This window comes from Myxocyprinus asiaticus, chromosome 35, assembly GCF_019703515.2.
Source record: "Myxocyprinus asiaticus isolate MX2 ecotype Aquarium Trade chromosome 35, UBuf_Myxa_2, whole genome shotgun sequence".
NCBI classification, from domain to species: Eukaryota; Metazoa; Chordata; class Actinopteri; order Cypriniformes; family Catostomidae; genus Myxocyprinus; species Myxocyprinus asiaticus.
In genome coordinates this window covers 13744736-13764806 of record NC_059378.1, presented here as the reverse complement: position 1 = coordinate 13764806, position 20071 = coordinate 13744736, and the positions used below count along the sequence as shown (strand labels likewise).

At 37.2% G+C, this 20071-nt stretch overlaps 2 protein-coding genes across 12 annotated transcripts in view; both read right to left on the bottom strand.

Moving 5' to 3' along the window:
* The window catches only part of LOC127426266 (death-inducer obliterator 1-like), a 32722-nt gene extending 30448 nt beyond the window's left edge, over window positions 1-2274 (bottom strand). For 6 of the 7 annotated variants that reach the window (XM_051672942.1, XM_051672945.1, XM_051672947.1 and 3 more), the window contains exon 1: window positions 2131-2274. The gene's annotated coding sequence lies outside the window, so the exon portion shown is untranslated. The remainder of the gene's footprint in view (window positions 1-2130) is intronic. The other variant, XM_051672943.1, reaches the window with a different exon arrangement.
* Window positions 2275-10522: 8248 nt separating this feature from the next.
* The window catches only part of LOC127426431 (protein kinase C-binding protein 1-like), a 31864-nt gene continuing 22315 nt past the window's right edge, over window positions 10523-20071 (bottom strand). For 3 of the 5 annotated variants that reach the window (XM_051673236.1, XM_051673237.1, XM_051673238.1), the window contains exons 15-20: window positions 16218-16709; window positions 14539-14738; window positions 14256-14336; window positions 14101-14179; window positions 12741-12980; window positions 10523-11303 (exon numbers count right to left, since the gene is read on the bottom strand). In XM_051673236.1, coding sequence (XP_051529196.1) covers window positions 11128-11303; window positions 12741-12980; window positions 14101-14179; window positions 14256-14336; window positions 14539-14738; window positions 16218-16709 — 1268 coding nt within the window. In that variant the 3' untranslated portion in view covers window positions 10523-11127. Of the gene's footprint in view, window positions 11304-12740; window positions 12981-14100; window positions 14180-14255; window positions 14337-14538; window positions 14739-16217; window positions 16710-17167; window positions 17260-19204; window positions 19850-20071 lie in introns of those variants that run through there. The other 2 variants (XR_007894776.1, XR_007894775.1) reach the window with 2 other exon arrangements.

Below are 20071 nucleotides of genomic sequence, written 5' to 3'. Positions count from 1 at the left end.
AAGTCAATAATCACAAGTGCCAGTTTTATTTAATCATTTTTTATCTACTTTAACAACTTTTTATAATTTATTTACTGAGTAACTGACTAATTTCTGATTTAACTACTATATGAACTACATAAACAGTTAAAGAAACAAATTTAGCCCAGTTTAAAATCAGTTTTGGCCAGTTGCCTTTTAGTTTATTCAATAGTGTTGTCAGGGCAACTATAATTAGTAAAATTAAAAAACAAATATTTCCTTGTAACTATGGCAACATCCGCCCCTGAAACCACAACGCAAGCACCACCTCAACTCCTCTACGAGAGAAAGAGGCAGCCGCGCGGCGATTCCACCGCGTCCTGTGTGAAACTGCCTTTAAATATATTTGCAACCAAAAGCATGGCTAATCCCGCATTAGCTCCCTCTATAATCATTGCACATTTATTTTCATTTTTTTTTTTTTTTTTTATCATGGGCGTCTTGTATTATCTACTACTTCACTTACTACAATAAAATATGTATATATTACATAATGAAGACAGGGGAAATGGTAGGCCTAGACTCACTACCACAATAAATGTGATTTGATTTGACTAATCTACTAATATTTACATTACAAACCGTTCAACAGTCGATATATACCCTTTCTGAAAGTTATTTTTTGTAACTGGCACTGTTCCGTTGTCATGTTGTACTTATTACAGCAATATAAATAAATAAATAAAAACCGTGTTCAAGGCCTGTTACTATACTTGCCCGTGGGCATGGGGCTCTGGTGAACTATAAGGACCCCCCCCCCCCCAAAAAAAAACATTAAGGATAATGCTGTATATATGTATTTATGTATGTATTCTTCTTGATAAATACAGTGCTCATCCTGCATGCTCCACTAATCTTTGCCAGTAAAAAAAAACACACACACACACACACACTTGAGGTTGTAGAACTATGGCAAATCCGCCCTCAGCATTTGGTGTCATAGTAACAGACACGTATACGACAACAAAACTGACATGACCATCTCATACAACAAATTGCTGAGAAAAAAACAGAAGATAAACAGTCATTTGGCTTTAAATATGGAGCTGTGTCATTCGTCAGTTAGCATTAGCTAATCGTTAGCGCGCGACCTCCATTTCACACCGCCCCGTTCGTGCGCGCACTCGCTTACAAAAGAGACCTTTATATTCATCGGATTACAAACCCAGACTTGTATGTGGTGTATACAGGGTTTCAAACTGGATTAAAATCCTACAGATTAATTTGCAGTATATAGTGAGATTATTAGGCATTTAACGGGTGGGTTTCGGTCACGGAGCGCTGCCACGTGATTAGCAGCAAACTCGCCTGACGCCTACCTACAATATTCATAATTTATGTTGTAAAACTAACTTAGAGAAGGTCGTATATTAATGCAAATTATGACGGAGAATGTATCCCTTAAAACTAATTTAATTCTTCAGCAGATATATAGAAATTATTTTCTTAGGTTGCCAAACATCTTACAGTTATGCAGAAAATGTATGTACGCTGTTCTGGAGTAATAGACAGAAGTGCTTCATTAACATTGATATATTACTACAATTAGACTTACATAAAGGCATAAACTTACACATTGTGCATCAAATTAGGTGTAAAACCAAAGGACCGCACACACCCACTTCAACACAGCACAAATCAAAACTTAATGGAATAACAATATTAATAAAATATCACCTTTAAAAGGGCAGAAATCATACTGTCAGGCAGTGGACAATCTGTATTTAGTCTATGGAATAGTGAACAGTCAAATGGTATTTAAAAAAAAATCCCAGTGATTACCATTCATGCATAGACATACATACACACATTTTATGAATAAGGTTTTCAGCTGCACACCAAAACATATATTTAGCATCATTTCATTTGAGGACGAAACCTCTACTTTTACATCGTCCTTCCCGGGTTGTTGAAATACATCTAGAATAATCTTTTCTCGACGTATTAAAAAATATGGAGGCTCGTGGCGCCATTACTGGAGCGCGAGTCTAACTACTGTAAAACTGACAAACGCTGCGTGCATAACAGTCCATCTCTGCATTTATTCCGCTAGATGAACGATGAAATTACATGCATTACTGTTCATTACAACTGGAAATGCATACTTACTTGTTAGCATTAATTTTGTTCAGCCTGCAGTCAATGCAACGTTCTGACCTCCATTTTCTTTTCTTGTTGATGATGGTGGCGAATGCAGTTTTACCAGTCGTGCTCCACACAGCGCAAAGCACATTTGGTCCACAGGAGGAGGTGAGCTCAAAGTCAAACACAGCGCCACAGTGGCGTGGGGGAGAAAATGCACCAGTGACATGCAGAAGTGCGCCAACTAGTGCAAGTACTCCAAAGTGCAGTTCAGAACAGATGACCTCCGCCACCTTGGTCACAAGTTCAACCATGGATAGCCAATGCTGTATGGGTAAATGCTTTGGCAACTATTACATTCGATTACTAATTTTTTTTAATTTATTAATCATTTATTAATTAATTTATTTTTTTATTGAACAAAATAACAAAAATTAACAAGACATAGCAGCTTATACAAAGTAAGAGACCAATGACACACACACACACACACACACACACACACACACATATATATACAGGTGCATCTCAATAAATTAGAATGTCGTGGAAAAGTTCATTTATTTCAGTAATTCAACTCAAATTGTGAAACTCGTGTATTAAATAAATTCAATGCACACAGACTGAAGTAGTTTAAGTCTTTGGTTCTTTTAATTGTGATGATTTTGGCTCACATTTAACAAAAACCCACCAATTCACCATCTCAAAAAATTAGAATATGGTGACATGCCAATCAGCTAATCAACTCAAAACACCTGCAAAGGTTTCCTGAGCCTTCAAAATGGTCTCTCAGTTTGGTTCACTAGGCTACACAATCATGGGGAAGACTGCTGATCTGACAGTTGTCCAGAAGACAATCACTGACACCCTTCACAAGGAGGGTAAGCCACAAACATTCATTGCCAAAGAAGCTGGCTGTTCACAGAGTGCTGTATCCAAGCATGTTAACAGAAAGTTGAGTGGAAGGAAAAAGTGTGGAAGAAAAAGATGCACAACCAACCAAGAGAACCGCAGCCTTATGATTGTCAAGCAAAATCGATTCAAGAATTTGGGTGAACTTCACAAGGAATGGACTGAGGCTGTGGTCAAGGCATCAAGAGCCACCACACACAGACATGTCAAGGAATTTGGCTACAGTTGTCGTATTCCTCTTGTTAAGCCACTCCTGAACCACAGACAACGTTAGAGGTGTCTTAACTGGGCTAAGGAGAAGAAGAACTGGAATGTTGCCCAGTGTTCCAAAGTCCTCTTTTCAGATGAGAGCAAGTTTTGTATTTCATTTGGAAACCAAGGTCCTAGAGTCTGGAGGAAGGGTGGAGAAGCTCATAGCCCAAGTTGCTTGAAGTCCAGTGTTAAGTTTCCACAGTGTGTGATGATCTGAGGTGCAATGTCATCTGCTGGTGTTGGTCCATTGTGTTTTTTGAAAACCAAAGTCACTGCACCCGTTTACCAAGAAATTTTGGAGCACTTCATGCTTCCTTCTGCTGACCAGCTTTTTAAAGATGCTAATTTCATTTTCCAGCAGGATTTGGCACCTGCCCACACTGCCAAAAGCACCAAAAGTTGGTTAAATGACCATGGTGTTGGTGTGCTTGACTGGCCAGCAAACTCACCAGACCTGAACCCCATAGAGAATCTATGGGGTATTGTCAAGAGGAAAATGAGAAACAAGAGATCAAAAAATGCAGATGAGCTGAAGGCCACTGTCAAAGAAACCTGGGCTTCCATACCACCTCAGCAGTGCCACAAACTGATCACCTCCATGCCACGCCGAATTGAGGCAGTAATTAAAGCAAAAGGAGCCCCTACCAAGTATTGAGTACATATACAGTAAATGAACATACTTTCCAGAAGGCCAACAATTCACTAAAAATGTTTTTTTTATTGGTCTTATGATGTATTCTAATTTTTTGAGATAGTGAATTGGTGGGTTTTTGTTAAATGTGAGCCAAAATCATCACAATTAAAAGAAACAATACTTAAACTACTTCAGTCTGTGTGCATTGAATTTATTTAATACACGAGTTTCACAATTTGAGTTGAATTACTGAAATAAATGAACTTTTCCACGACATTCTAATTTATCGAGATGCACCTGTATATATATATATATATATATATATATATATATATATATATATATATATATATATATATACACACACACATATAAGAAAAAAAGGAAGAAAAAAAACAACATATATAGATGTATAGATATAGTAGTGTATTCAGGTACAGTGATAAGTTTAAGCAATAGGTTAATTTAGTGTGATATAATAGTAATCATTATTATTAATTAAATTTTTCTAGTGATGTTGTGGAGAGAGAAAAAAATATATAGATATAAACTCAGTGAGTGATAAATAGATATCAAGACAATTTGAAATAATCATAGTAATAATAACAATAGTTGTAGTAGTAGTAACAACAATAATAATAATAATAACAATAACAATAGTAGTAGTAGTTGTAATAGCAGTAGTTGTAGTAGCAGTAGTAATAATAATAACAATAATAGTAACAATAATAGTAGTAGCAGTAGCAGTAGTAGTAGTAGAAGTAGTAGAAGTAGTAATAATAATAATAATAATATCTCAGCTTTATGAGATTTGAGACCAGTCAATAAAATGATTGCAGATATACACAACTCTCTAGGTCTGGGAGCCGCTCCACCACCGCCGGCGAACACAACCAACAGACCCCCTCGACACAGACACCAACCCCACCTCCAATCCACCTGGCCCCCGCCTCCCCACCGCCGGCAAAACCCAACCCCCATGCCAGAAGTTAAGCCTCTGTGCTCCACTGTGTCTTCCTCCACAAAGGATATTGGGGTACCACGACAGGCACCTCCAAACCAAGCTCACCTGGTCTGGTTGTGATTTGACAGATAACCAAAAATCATTGTTTGGTTGCCCTTTTTAGATTGTAATCTGTGGCTGGAACCGTGGTGTGCACCAGTTAGCTCCCCAGCCAGAGACACCACATCCAACCCAGATAGCACTCCGACACTGTCACGTTAAATGAGAGAAGGAACCGCCGGCAGAGGCGGCAAAAGGAGGGGCCAGGCAAACCAAAAACATAACCGGTAATGCCCATGCCGACAAGACGCACCTACCGACAGCACTAGAACAGCCGCCAGACCCAGACAGTTTATAAAGTATATAAATTGTAAGTGTTTATTTATAATGTTTTTGGAATTGGATTTTATAAGGGAGGGGAGAGAGAAGGAGGACAAATTGTTCTGTAATAATATAAATATCAATACTACCACCACCATTAACAATAACAGCAATAACAATTATATGCAAAATTTACATATATAGAAAAGAAATGAAATAAAGTATAGCATATAGAACATTATAGTATATATAAATGACATCAATCTATAAATAATTGTAGAACAGTATATTAAATAATACTCAGGCATTATATATCTGTTATAGAAATAGTTTGTATTTATGTACCATAGAACTTAACATCATTATTATCATTAATCCATTTTATGTACCATAGAACTTAATTGAGGCATCAACTCACCAGCTAATTTTAATCAATATTTAAGGGTGAAAGCAGTGGGCTGAAGATTGTATTACATTTGTATAACTGATTTTTAATTGCTGATGTATGTTTCTCTTTAATAATATGGTCCCTTAATAGATGTAGCCATTGTGTAGTTGATATTTGTTATTTATTTTTCCAATTGATTAATATCGTTTTCTTGGCGATAGCTAGAGATATGAGCAGAAGTGTTGAATGTTCACGTTCATGTTCAGTGAACAATTACTAAATTATACGATACATCATGAAATCAGAAAGGTGGTCATGATTTGGCTCGATTCAATTTTGGTATGATTCTAGTTGGGGATCTGGATTTGGTGGGTTTTATCAGAAACAATTTAGCCTGAGACAGAGCACTTGAATTGAAACGAATGGGAGAAACTGGATTGCCCAATATGGCAGATATAGAAAATGAAATCCTGCCTTACAGTTAAAAAGAACCAATCACCATTTAGATACAGACATCACCTGTCAGAATGTGCATGCATTTTTTCCCAGTGCAAGGAATTTTCCCAATTCAATACAAATTGAGCTCAATCGGCAGCATTTTGTGGCATAATGGATAATTCACCCAAAAATGAAAATGATCTCATTATTTACTCACCCTCATGCCATCCCAGATGTGTATGACTTTCTTTCTTCATCAGAATATAAACAAAGATTTTGAGACGAATATTTCAGCTCTGTAGGTCCATACAATGCATGTGAATGGCGACCAGACCTTTGTAGCTCAAAAAATCACGTAAAGGCAGCATAAAAGTAATCCAGATGACTCCAGTAGTTAAATCCATATTTTCATAGGTGTGGGTGAAAATGAAAGAATGAAAATGTAATTTTTTTAAAATCTAAATCTCCACTTTCACTTTCAGATGTGAAAGTGAAACTAAACAGGCACTACATGTGATTTTCAGATGTAAAAGTGAAAGTGGAGATTTTGAATAAAAAAGGACTGAAATTGTTATCTGTTTCTTATCCAGATCAATCTTATCGCAATCATAAGATGTGGATTTAACCAGTGGAGTCTTATGGATTACTTTTATGTTTCCTTTATGTGTTTTTTAGAGCTACAAATGTCTGATCACCATTCACTTGCATTGTAAGGACTTACAGAACTGAAATATTCCTCTAAAAATCTTATTTGTGTTCTACTGAAGAAAATCACACACACCTGGATTGCATTGGTGGTGAGTAAATGATGAGAGAATTTTCATTTTTGGGTGAACTTTAGGATAACTTGGAAGCCCTAAAAACTTTGAAACTTCCTATTGTAAAAATATTATACAGCTTACCTCATGTGTTGTCCGCCAGAGAGTTGACAGCCTACCATGAAAATCACCCCAGGGCCATTTCTTGCTATAAGCAGTTTAAGCGGTCGGTTTGGAACCCAGAGCCACCCGGGGTTCTGCAAAGCAAGGTCATGTTTTATTTTTTAATTACATTTTTAATATATAACTATTTATTGTTATTTACAGTCATGCTCATGTATCAATATGCTCAGAAACGGCTCTGCATCACCCTCAGCAAACTAATTTTAAAACAATGGCGTGTGTAGTATAAACGTCGGCTTCGTTCACCTAGGGTGCTATAGTTAGTCCAACAGAAAAATTTTGGCTTCTTCCGTAGTATAAATTAGGCTTTAAAAATATGCATTTTTATCTGAGCTAAAGAAGCACAATTTATAATATCACTGTTGTCAGATTTTACTGCTGATTTGAAATATGTTATATGATTGTAATCTTGGAAATTTCAGTTTTTCCCCATTCAAGTAGATAGGAGTTGTAGTTTTCATTCTGCTTGTATCAATAGAAAATAGCCACCCCGTTCCCAAGATGGCCGCTGAGTGGACTGACTTGCCTTGAAATTGATGTTTTTTTTTTAATGAAAACAGGTTATAGAATGTATTTTGCATAGAAATTAAACATATTAAATTGCATGACTGATGCAATTTTACACCATAGGAACTCATTTTGAGAATAGTTATCAGCAATAATAATATCAGAGAGGTCCACACAAATATTATGCAAAAAAATCAATCAACCCATGGCAAAAAAATTCTTACACATAGCCCAAATCTAGGACATGCCAATACCCTTTTTTCTCTACCAATTTTTATGAATGAGAATAATAGCACATTATAAGCACTTAACGGTCCAAAAAGTTGTACCGTTTTGTTGTTTTGCACTTTTGAGTGCATCACTTATCAAAGTATGACTCCAGTATGAAACATTTTCATCAGGTGTTCTCTTTAATTCACTTGCACTATACAAAAACTATTAAATTACAATTTAGACCACCAGATCTTTATTTATATACAATATGTAAACATCTATCTGTTCTTTAGATTGAAAGCTGCTCTTGACCACTCTCCTTGGTTTGGAATAACATATTTATGCACTGTTAACAGTGTTGGGTGTAATGCATTACTAAGTAATTAATTACTGTAATTAAATTACTTTTTCATTGAAAAATGTAAAGGGATTGCGCTTAATTTTTCAGTAATTACAGTTACTTCTGATGTAATTGTGTTAAATACTATATATACTATAGAACAATTCTATATAAAACAACAGTGAATTTAAAATTGAAATTTAACATCTAATGTTAAAATTTATGTTTTCTAATTGAATGCAGCCCCCTTAAATTCTTTTGCCAGTTCATGAATAATTTATTTGATTTATTTGAAAGAATTAAAAGAACAATTTCATGTCTATCCTTATATTTTTCATCTGGTCAAGGTTGATAAGGGTTTTAGAAAGTAATTAGTAATAAGTAATGCAATTACTTTTCAGACAAGAGTAATTAGTACAGTAATCTAATTACACTGTAGAAGATGTAATTAGTAGTTAGTAATTAATTAATTACTTTTTTAGAGTAACTTACCCAACACTGACTGTTAACAGCATAAGATAAAGGAATGTTTCTGTCATGGTTTATACTGTAGATACATGGGTTAATAAACAATCATAAGTTCTTCAAACATTAAAAATATATTGTAAGCAAAATTATAGCTAGCAAAGACATTGCCAAACAAATACTTTCTAAATCACCAGTCTTTGGGTAAAGTTACAGTCCTTTAACAAGGATATTAAAACTTTAAACATATTTTGATTTAAATAAAACAAATAATGATATTTGGCAAAAAACTAAAACAATGTTTACATAAAACGTAATCAGGTCTGTATGAAAGACCAAGAGGAAAACAAAGATGGCCATACCTGAGGATATCATCTCAAAGGCAAATAATTTTTTGACACCAATAATATAGGCTTGACAAAGTCTTCTGTCATTCATCTCTGGTCAAAGTCTACCTTTCAATTATAATGTAATCTTAAATAAAATAAGAACCCATGATGTCATACTGATGACACAGTCCGAATTGGAACATTACCAGGATCATGGAGGTGAACTGCAGATGAGACTGAAGGTGTAGAAAAGAAACTGAAGGCATTTCACAGATATTACAGGAAAACATAAAAACGGAGACTCACATTTATCAGGCTGACTCTGAATACAGTTTAACAACAAAGATAGTGATGAAGTAGTCTTCTTGTGTGAAACAGTGTTTAAACTTGTACAATGTATGAACAAGATATGATGTAGCCTTCTACATATAAGTTTTATATTTCCAGATATTCTTTTTTATAAATTAGCATAAATAAGGTATTCCAAGGAGTACAGAACAGCTGTATACTCATACTTAAAGGGATAGTTCACCCAAAAATGAAAATTCTCTCATAATTTACTCACCTTCATGCCATCCCAGATGTATATGACTTCCTTTCTTCAGCAGAACACATTTGAATAAAAATAGAGAAATATCTCAGCTCAGTAGGTCCTTATAATGGAGGTGGATGGTGACACAATTTTTAATGCTCCAAAAAGCACAGACAATCAGCATTAACATCATCCATTTGACTCCAGTGGTTAAATGAATGTCTTATAAAGCGATATGATTGCTTTTGGTGTGAAAAATATAAATATTTAAGTACTTTTTAACTATAAATAATCGCTTCCGTTAAGCAGCGGTATGCGCGTTCACGAGGTCACGTGGTCTCTCGTGTGACATATTGGTGCATGCGCGACACACCCGGAAGAGCAGCGCTGTTTACAACTGAGTAGGAGGAATGCTGTACAGACCGAAAGCCATAAACAAATTGAAGCAAATTTAAACAAAGATGTCAGAAGATTTTGATTTAAGAGAAGAAGAGGAGATACAAGTTTTTGCTCAGCCATATTTATTTGAACCTGAGTATTCTGACCAGGAGTACAGGGAGATGGAGCAGGCTGGACCAACAAGCCAGAGAGACAGAGAGCTCAGGAGGCATGGTGGTCAGTAGCGGATTTAGGCATGGGTGACGTGCCGTTGCCCAGGGTGGCATCTTGCAGGGGGGCGGCACAAGGCACCCACACAGACCCCCCCCCCCCACATCAACTTTGGGGGCGTGTTGAAGTGGGTTTCGCGCAGGGTGCCATAACCGCCACTGGTGGTGGTACATATGTAGGCAATGCCAGGCGATGTCAACAGAGGTAGAAAGCGTCTGCTGCAACGAATGGAACGTTGCCATGCCATCGCTGGAAAGACCTCAGCCTTCTCGTGAACACGCATACTGCTGCTTACTGGACGCAATGATTTATAGTTAAAAAGTACTTAAATGTTTATCTTTTTTGCAACAAAAGTGATCGTATCACTTTATAAGACATTCATTTAACCACTGGAGTCGTATGGACGATGTTAATGCTGACTGTCTGTGCTTTTTGGAATTTCAAAAAATATTTTGCCATCCACATGCATTATAAGGACCTACTGAGCTGAGACATTTTTCAATTTTTCTTCAAATGTGGTCTGCTGAAGAAAGGAAGTCATAAACATCTGGGATAGCATGAGGGTGAGTAAATGATGAGAGAATTTTCATTTTTGGGTGAACTATCCCTTTAAACAGCTGTTACTCTTCTTAATAAAAACACTCAAAATAAAAAAAAAACCACATTCGAAACTTGCTTTTGGAGCTGGAAATAAAAACGTTACGTCATTGTTACCATTTTTAAAGTGAGTGATGCGACTTATTGAAAAATTATGACATTTGAATTCAGACCAGGAGTTCTGAACTTTAATAGCCAGATTCCCCTGAACAAAGTTGTTTATAAATACTATTTTGTAAACACTAAAAAGATGAGCTCAGATAAAGTTAAGCACCTAAGAGATTTGAAAGAATAAGAAATAAATTCTTTCGGTTTAGAATCAAACCCATCAGAGAACAGTCTTAATACTAGACCAAGAAAATGTTTGGGTGGTCACTGTGTCTTATTTTGAGAACATTCAGACATAAAGTCATAAGAGAAACAAAATCACAATCAGGCAAGAAAAACTTTAACTAAAGTTTTTTGTAGTGAAGAATTTGACAACATCTATTTATAGCTGTACAAAGGTAAGTGCTGTTTTAGTGTATGTTTTGTACAACTTAGTTAGGACATAGTGACAGTGACATTGTCCTTGGTTTTATCTACTTTAGAGTCTTCGTCTGTAGGTGCAATAGATACAGTCTCTCTGGGTGAGTTGGGTCCATTGTTCGGCTGCCCAGGAGCTTTGGGAGTAAGGTCTGTGCTACCTTCTGTCTCTTGCTCTTGCTGTGATGATGTTGCTGGAATTCATAAAGTCATTATATTCATTTATTCAAGACATAATAATCATCAGAGAAACGTAAAATGATCAAAGGGTGCATCTTGCTCCCTAGCTCCCTATGTCATGAATCAGAATATTGTGAGCATGAATTTTGGCACTTGCAAGGGTGTTGATCCATTGAATATAGGGACACTGATGACTCAATTACCTGCGACACAGTTACGAGGTTGCATGTTAAAACGCAGCTGGTATTAATCAACAACATCGCAGTTTTAAAGGAATAGTTCACCCAAAAATGAAAATTCTCTCATTGTTTATTCCCCCTCATGCCATTGCAGATTTTTAGAAGAATATTTCAGCTCTGTAGGTCCTTACAATGCAAGTGAATGGGTACCAACATTTTTAAGCTCCAAAAGGACCTAAAGGCAGCATAAAAGTAATTCATAAGACACCATGATAGGTGTGGGTGAGAAACAGATCAATATTTAAGTCCTGTTTTACTATCAATCTTCTCTTTCACATTATTTTTCTTTTGTTTTTGGCAATTCACATTCTTCGTGCATGTTGCCACCTACTGGGCAGTGAGGAGAATTTATAGTAAAAAAGAACTTAAAATTTGATCTGTTTCTCACCCACACCTATCATATCGCTTCTGAAGATATGGATTTAACCACTGGAGTCATATGGATTACTTTTATGCTGCCTTTATGTGCATTTTGGAGCTTCAAAATGTTGGTACCCATTCACTTGCATTGTGAGGACCTACAGAGCTGAGATATTTTTCTAAAAATCTTTGTTTGTGTTCAGCAGAAGAAAGAAAGTCATACACATCTGCGATGGCATGAGGGTGAGTAAATGATGAGAGAATCTTCATTTTTGGATGATCTATTCCTTTAAAGACACTATTGTGCATTTTCGTTGTAGCTATCCCGTACACTGCTACTATGAAGACATTACATGAATGAAGAAATACAAATACAAAAGATACATTTCTTAATATTTGAAAGATTGTTTCCCTTTCATGCACATTATGGATAAATGATATTACAAACAACATCTCATTGATTCATTAAAAAAAATAATTTATTTACAAATCAGACAGCAAGTTTTACTCTACACAAGATAAATATTTAGCTTAAATAGAAATTATATATATATATATATATATATATATATATTCACTATAGAATTTTCCATGACTTTTAACATTTTGTTCATTTCCATGACTTTTTTTGAAACTCAATTTAAAAATTCCCTGATATTTCTAATTTTGCAATGACTGTGGAAATTCTGGCCTGGATCAAATGTTACTGTTAAAACAAAGGTGTAAAGTGATTTTATACTGATTATATTTCAGTAGGTTATGATCATAAACATCATAACACACAACTTAATATGCACTAATTTATTATCAATTAAAGTTCTGTAGGATTCTGAGCTCTGTACTGTGCCTTACCGGACTGTGTGCAGGATTTCATGTGTTCAGGCCAGTGTGCTTGTTGGCAGGGGTAATCACAGTAGCTGGTGTTCCAACAGCAGTAGAAAATGGCCTCCTTTCTACAGTTTGCACACCACTGCTTCTTTTTAGTTTCATCCACTGCCTGCTGTTTCTCCACCTCCATCTGCTTCTTGACCTCCGTCACGATTCGCTCTCGCTCCTGCTCTAGACTCTGTCTCATCTCTGCCATGGTTAGCTCTGAGTACACATTACATTACACAAACATATTGTGGAAAGTCAAATATAATGTCAAGATGGATTATGGATTAATCATGGCAGTAGATTTGTTGTTCCTAGTCAAACATTCTAATTATTAGAGTACATGTAAAAAAAAATCTTAAAGGAAACAAAAATAACACAAATATTTAAAGGTGAACTTAGTAATATTCTCGTTTATGCTGCAGCATCATGCAAAAACAGTTCTCAGTTACCAATATTATTGTAAAAATGTGTTATTTGCAGTCAGCAGTGATTACTTTATTTCACGAGTGAAAGCATCCAATTACACGAATGTGCACCCAGCACCATGTAGAATATAGCAGCATTTTCTTTAAAGGGATAGATCATCCAAAAATGAAAATTCTCTTATAATTTACTCACCCTCATGACATCCCAGATGTTTCTTTCTTCTGCAGAACACAAACAAAGATTCTTAGAAGAATATTTCAGCTCTTTAAGTCCAAATAACACAAGTGAATGGTGACCAAAACTTTGAAGCTCCAAAAAGAACATAAAGGCAGCATAAAGGTTATCCATACAACTCAAGTGTTTTAGTCCATGTCTCCTGAAGTGATCCAGTTGATTTTGGGTGAGAACAGACCAAGATATAACTCCTTTTTCATTATAAATCTTGACATCAGCGGTCTCCTTGGCGATCAATATTTCAAGCTCAATGAAACTTCATAGTGCCATCTAGCGCTCTGCGCATGTGTAATCCAGCTTGAAATCATGATTGTGCCTAGAGACAGCAATGGCAAGATGTACAATGAAAAAGGAGTTTCATTTTGGTCTGTTCTCACCCAAAACTGAGTAGATTTCTTCAGAAGACATGGATTAAACCACTGGAGTTGTTTTTAGAGCATTGGTACCCATTCACTTGTGTTTTATGGACCTATAGAGCCGAGATATTCTTCCAAAAATCTTAATTTGTGTTCTGCAGAAGAAAGAGAGTCATACACATCTGGGATGGCATGAGGGTGAGTAAATGATGAGAGAACTTTCATTTTTGGGTGAACTATACCTTTAAGACTGATAAGACCAGAGTTTTCACCTCATGTGAGTGTACATCATGTTAAATTTTTTTTGTCAGATGACGTACCTAAATTGTGCTTCATCTCTGATAACTCCTGTTGATGTAGCCACTGCAATTTTTCAATTTCAATCCGCAACCGTCTAATCTGGAACAGAAGATAAAAAGGTTATTTTATTCATGTTCTCAGGATGCTTTAATAATTTACCAACAATGATACAAACCTCAGCTACTGTGTTTCCTGATGTGCTCTTGGAAAGGTCATTATATATCTCAGTCATCGTCCCTTTAATTGCATCCATGATCTGTTAAGAATTTAAAAACAGTTGGTCATGCAGCATTTCAATAGTTACATTGATGGATAAATTAAAATTGCTTTTATCTTTTATCATTGTTTCCCTCATTGAATGTCCATTCAGTTGACCCCCTTTTCTTTCAGCAAAATATCATCCAAATCCACTTCTTTAAATCTATGTCTGTGTCATGTTGAAGAGTAAGCCATCTCACTTTGTTAGTGTACTTGGCTATGTCAGCCGCTACATCTGCAGATGTGGTAGGTATCTGGAAGTCTCCAGTTGTGGAAGTTGATGATGAAGAGGAAGAGCTGACGGTAGCTCCTGCCATCATGGTGGCGGACACAGGTGTGCTGGTGACCAGAGTGACTGCAGAAGTGGAGGTACTGTGTGATGAGTCTTTCTGCTGCACAGCTGGATATACAAACATATCATAATAAACATGAAAAACGAATAAAAACATCCACCTAAACATCTTAAGTTTGACATTTGGTGCTCCATTTTAAGAGTGATATGCTTTAAGTGATACGTCATCTGTGCAAAGTCGAAGGTCGTGGCCATGAAGTTTTGGTGCAAGCAAGCACGTTGGCGAAATCACATGCGCAAAGCACCAATGGGCTGAGTCAAGTGCAGTTTAATTCTGAGGTTCTTCTCCAGTTATTGCACCATCTACGTCCTATTATATATGCCAAGCAACATTGATATAAATAAAAACAACCTATTCATAAGCATTTGGTAGTATAATTGGGCTGTGCAATGCATCCCCTACTCTGTGACTCTATTATCAGACTGCGATGTATGTGTTGTATATGTTCTCTATCGGCCTCTCTGGGACTATTGGCTCTGATCCTGCTCGCCTCTGTCTCACCTGCTTGAAATATGCTTTGCTTTTCTCCCATTGTTCATTGTTTTGTAATGTACATTTGTTATATGTTTCTCTGTTTATTGGTTTATGTATAATTTCTGTACAGCGTCCTTGAGCTTTGGAAAAGCACTATATAAAAAAAACATTATTACTATTATTATTGTTATTAAAAATCATATCTACTGGGGCCTGGCTCAGCGAGTATTGACGCTGACTACCACCCCTGAAGTCGTGAGTTTGAATCTAGGGTGTGCTGAGTGAATCCAGCCAGGTCTCCTAAGCAACCAAATTGGCCCGGTTGCTAGGGAGGGTAGAGTCACATGGGGTAACCTCCTTGTGGTTGCGATTAGTGGTTCTCGCTCTCAATGGGGCGCATGGTAAGTTGTGCGTGGATCGCTGAGAGTAGCATGAGACTCCATATGCGCGGATTGACTATCTCAGAAGCGGAGGCAACTGAGACTTGTCCTCCGCCATCCGGATTGAGGTGAGTAACCGCACCACCACAAGGACCTAGTAAGTAGTGGGAATTGGGCATGCCAAATTGGGGAAAAATGGGGATAAAAAAAAATTAAAAAAAAATCATATCTTCTGACACAATCAACTGACACACAACTCATGGCTAGTATTAAAAGTGATCAGCTCTTTGATATCATCTGCTGGTGGAATTAACTGCAAATGCAGGAACTGAGTTTAGACTTTTCACTGGGAGAAGACATACTTCGGAAAATAGTAAATTGCGCTTTGTGCCACTTAATTAATATACAATATACCCACAGTTTGCGCACACACATCCACAGATAGCGCAAACACTCCCACCGACGCCCACTTGCGCTTTGCGCTGGCAAGAAAATTTTGCTTAGAATTAGTGCTCTCATTCGAATTGGATAAAACGCAGCGTGTGGTTGTTGCAAGTTGCGCTGCGCCTAGTGCAGTCACAAAAATAGAGCACTTGTAGTCTTTTAATTCTTCACTGAGGTCAATTAAGTTTTACAGATGGAATTATTCTGCCGGCTGAATCCACTGCATACCTTTCACAGCTTGTCGTGTTTGGTATCTGGTGCTGCATGAAGGTTGCTGTCCCGATGATGATGAGGAGACCTGCGCTTGCTGCTGCGGCTGCTGGCTACTCTGCACCTGCGTGAGCACCTGCGCCTGCGTAGCTGGCTGCGTTTGGTCCTGCTGCTGCCTCTGCACCTTCTGCATGTGCCATTTTTGAGAGGACATCTGAAACTTTGTGGTGGGGTTCCACACAACAGCCCGCTGCACCACAGGCACAGTCTCTCTGGGCAGTAGGGGGCGCTGTTTCTTTACAATGCTGGTGGGGACAGGTGAGGAGCTGTGGGTGGTGGAGGGAGGGGTAGTGGAGGTCAGAGTGGTGCTGGTTGGAGCTGCAGTGAGGGGTATTATGTTAAGTGGGATGGCCATGGGAGACTGAGATGGGTCTTTGATACTTGGACTGGAGGAGAGAACCGCAGAGTTCTGAGGCTGGGTGAGAGCACTTGAAATTGGAGTGGTTTTACCTGCAGCCAAAGAAAAACATTACAGCAATGAAAAACCTTAACCAGACTAACACTCTCTCCTAACTAATCACAATGATAAGTGATAAATCCTATTTATTACATGGTAATCTTTTTTGTCTGGCATTTTTGTCCTAACTGGAAAAGCCCCCCCACAGTGAAATCTCATTGGTGCAAAATCCTGCTCCACACTGTATTCAAATAAGCTCTGATTGGCCATGAATTTATCACCAGTATTTCAATTTCAGTGAGGGCAGAAAAATTACTTCAGGCTAGAATTTGCACGTAGTTAGGTCACAAGCAACACTTGTTAGTTGGAGAACTTAAAAGCAGGGTTATGAGTGTAACTTTTAAAATGTATTCCATGACAAAGTACAGAATACATGCTGTAAAATGTAATTTGTAACATATTCTGTTAGATTACTCAAGGTCAGTAACGTAATCTAAATAATTTGCATTACCTCTTCAGCACAGATTTTTTCAGTTGTTTCCACCAGTACAGTCTCAGTTAGCACACGTACATCTCTGTTATGTCTGTTTTAGATCTTTTCATCTGGAAAGCATCACAATCTAATTAACATCTACTAAACATCTTAAAAAGATCAGATTAACAAACATTCTAAAACATAAATGTCTCAAAGACATATGCTGAATTTTTATTGACATCTGTGACATACGTCTTATAGATGTATTGCAGATGAGCAAACAACATTAAAAATACATCTTCCAGATGTACACAAACACATCAAATAGACGTCTGGGTGATGTACGTGTGCTATCAGCGGTAAGACAAAAAACATTTATATTAAAAATATATTTTATGAAAATAGCCCAAATAATGTATCTTGTTTTAAGGATATTTTAACAGGAAAACAATAACAAAATTATCATCATGAATAAGATTTTTTGCTGTAAATTTCTGCTCTAATATCAAAGGTCTTACTAAAAGAAAAAAGAAAATATGATCTAATGTGGATTTGTTTTGATAGAAAAAATTTAATCGTGTTTGATAACAGGTGCAAGTGTAAAAGGGCTAGAAATAGCATTCTAGCTTAGCATAAGCTAAATGTTCACATGACATTTTACACAAGGTTAACTTTTCTGCTGCTCCAAAATTTATTCAAAACCCCATAGAGCTCTCTGTAGAGCTGTTCAGCTGTGATGTCAATTTGTAGGCTAATCTGCCATGGGTTCCCTCTTGAATTTATGGGTTTTTATAATGGAGTTTTCAATTTATGAGTAAAATAAGGTCTGTGGTAAACATTACTTTAAGATACTTGGACTTTTTGTACTACAACATAATTTACACAGTCATACCTCAAACGTGAATTTGGAAGCCACTGTGTTTAAAAAAAAAATAATAATTTTGCTAACGAGCTGCTAGATAAGGACCACAATTACCACAAGCATGTGAGTGAACATGCCTGACGAAACGTAAAACTGTAGCAGTTCTTATCTAGCAACTTGTTGGCAACATACTTTTTTTTTTTTTTAAACATGGTGCCTTCAAAATTGTGTATAATTTATATTGTAAAGCAAAACGTACATATCTTAAAGTAATGTTTACAACAGACCTTATTTTACACATAAATCCAAAACTGCCATCATAAAAACCCAAAGAAGATCCAGAGGGACCACATGGCTCAACCTGAACAGCTCTATTAAGCTCTCAAAGGGCCTAAATGACATCATATCCACCTTTTCATTCATAACAGTTTGAAAGCACCCTCTGTCTCCTTGTATAAATGTAACACATCTTAAGAAAGTGTTTTATTGCTGTTCAAACTGTTAAATGGATATATGTTTTTCAACTGAATAGACTAAATATTAAATAAAAGAAATGACAATAAAATGCAAAGAAATCTCTTCCGTAATCAAAATACTTTTTGAATGTAAATATATTTTGATTATTAACGATTTAAATTGTAACTGCAGTGGAATACAATTACTAATATTTTGTATTTTAAATACTTAATCCCATTACATGAATTCCGTTACTCCCCAACCCTGCTTATAAATCATAAGTTCTCCAACTAATAAGTTCCCTTTCAATCCGCTCACTTCAACGCTGCGTCAGTAGCTGACTCCTCTCAGGAGTACCAATCTCTGAAACTCTGTGGCACAATGCCACATCATCAGAATTTTCTCCAGGGTCGTGGGGACATCTCTCATGCTCTGGAACCCAAATCAACGCTAATCGTTGTTTGGATCTGTACCCTTTCAGCGAGTGGATCTGCAATCTTCTCCCTGTGAGTATTTTATAAACACTTGTTTGGCACTGATTATATTGATGTTGTTTTGTGTGTTTTTCTTTCAGTGAAAAGAAACTAAGAGCCATTTGCTTAACCAAGTCTTTTTAAAGACAGCATTTTGCAAATGTTTCCACAAGCACATGAAAACTAGTGATATATCCCTCTGTCTGATGAGTGTGAGTGCTGTTTTATAGGTGGCACTCGGAGAGAGGAATCTGCTCTTGCAAGCCCGAGGCACTAGCATACCCATCCGGAGCTGTGCAGCCTTCATGTCTGGCCCCTGAACAGGGTTCGTCTGGTACAATAGGCTTGTCGCAGCCAGTGCTCAACACATCCTACAGGCCAGGGCCTCTTCAACAAGGTGGACGTATGCCTTCAAATAGTGACTGGTGTTTCTCCCGTGGTGAAGACCCAGCGTGTTGCCCTGTGCAGACTATACTCTGCTTTTTGCAAGAGCGCTTGGATGCAGGACTTACTCAATCCACGCTTAAAGCATACATCGCTGCCATAGTGACTGGCCATGACCCCTTGGGTGGTTTGGCTGTGGGCAAACACCCTCTGCTCAGTACATTTTTGCACGGTGAGAGACGGCTAAGACACTAATATCCAGGTCTGGGACTTAGCGCTGGTATAAAATGTGATTACAGGTTCCCCGTTTGAGCCATTAGAGGTGGTAAGCTTAGAGGTTTGCACAGGCCTTAAAATAAAACCAAGGCATACAGTGTCCCATTGGTGTTAGGGCTCATTCTACCAGGAGCGTAGCCTCCTCCTGGTCATAGGCAAAGGGTGTGTCCTTAGAAGACATCTGTCTGGCTGCAGGGTGAGCTTCCCCTAACATTTTTGCCAGGTTTTATAACTTGGATGTTTCCTCCATTCCTTCCCAGGTTTTGGCTGTAAAGAAGGATTAATATTAGAACTGTCAAAGTTAACAATTTAACGCATGCGATTAATTTTTCTTAATCGCGATTAACACATTTACTGTTAATAAAGCATAAACACTGGTCGGAGTGGGGTGGAACATTTGCAGTGTTTCCGCCTGGAGTCATTACACTGGCACACACACCACAAACAAACACATACACAACAATCAAATGATGGAGAAAGGACCTCTTA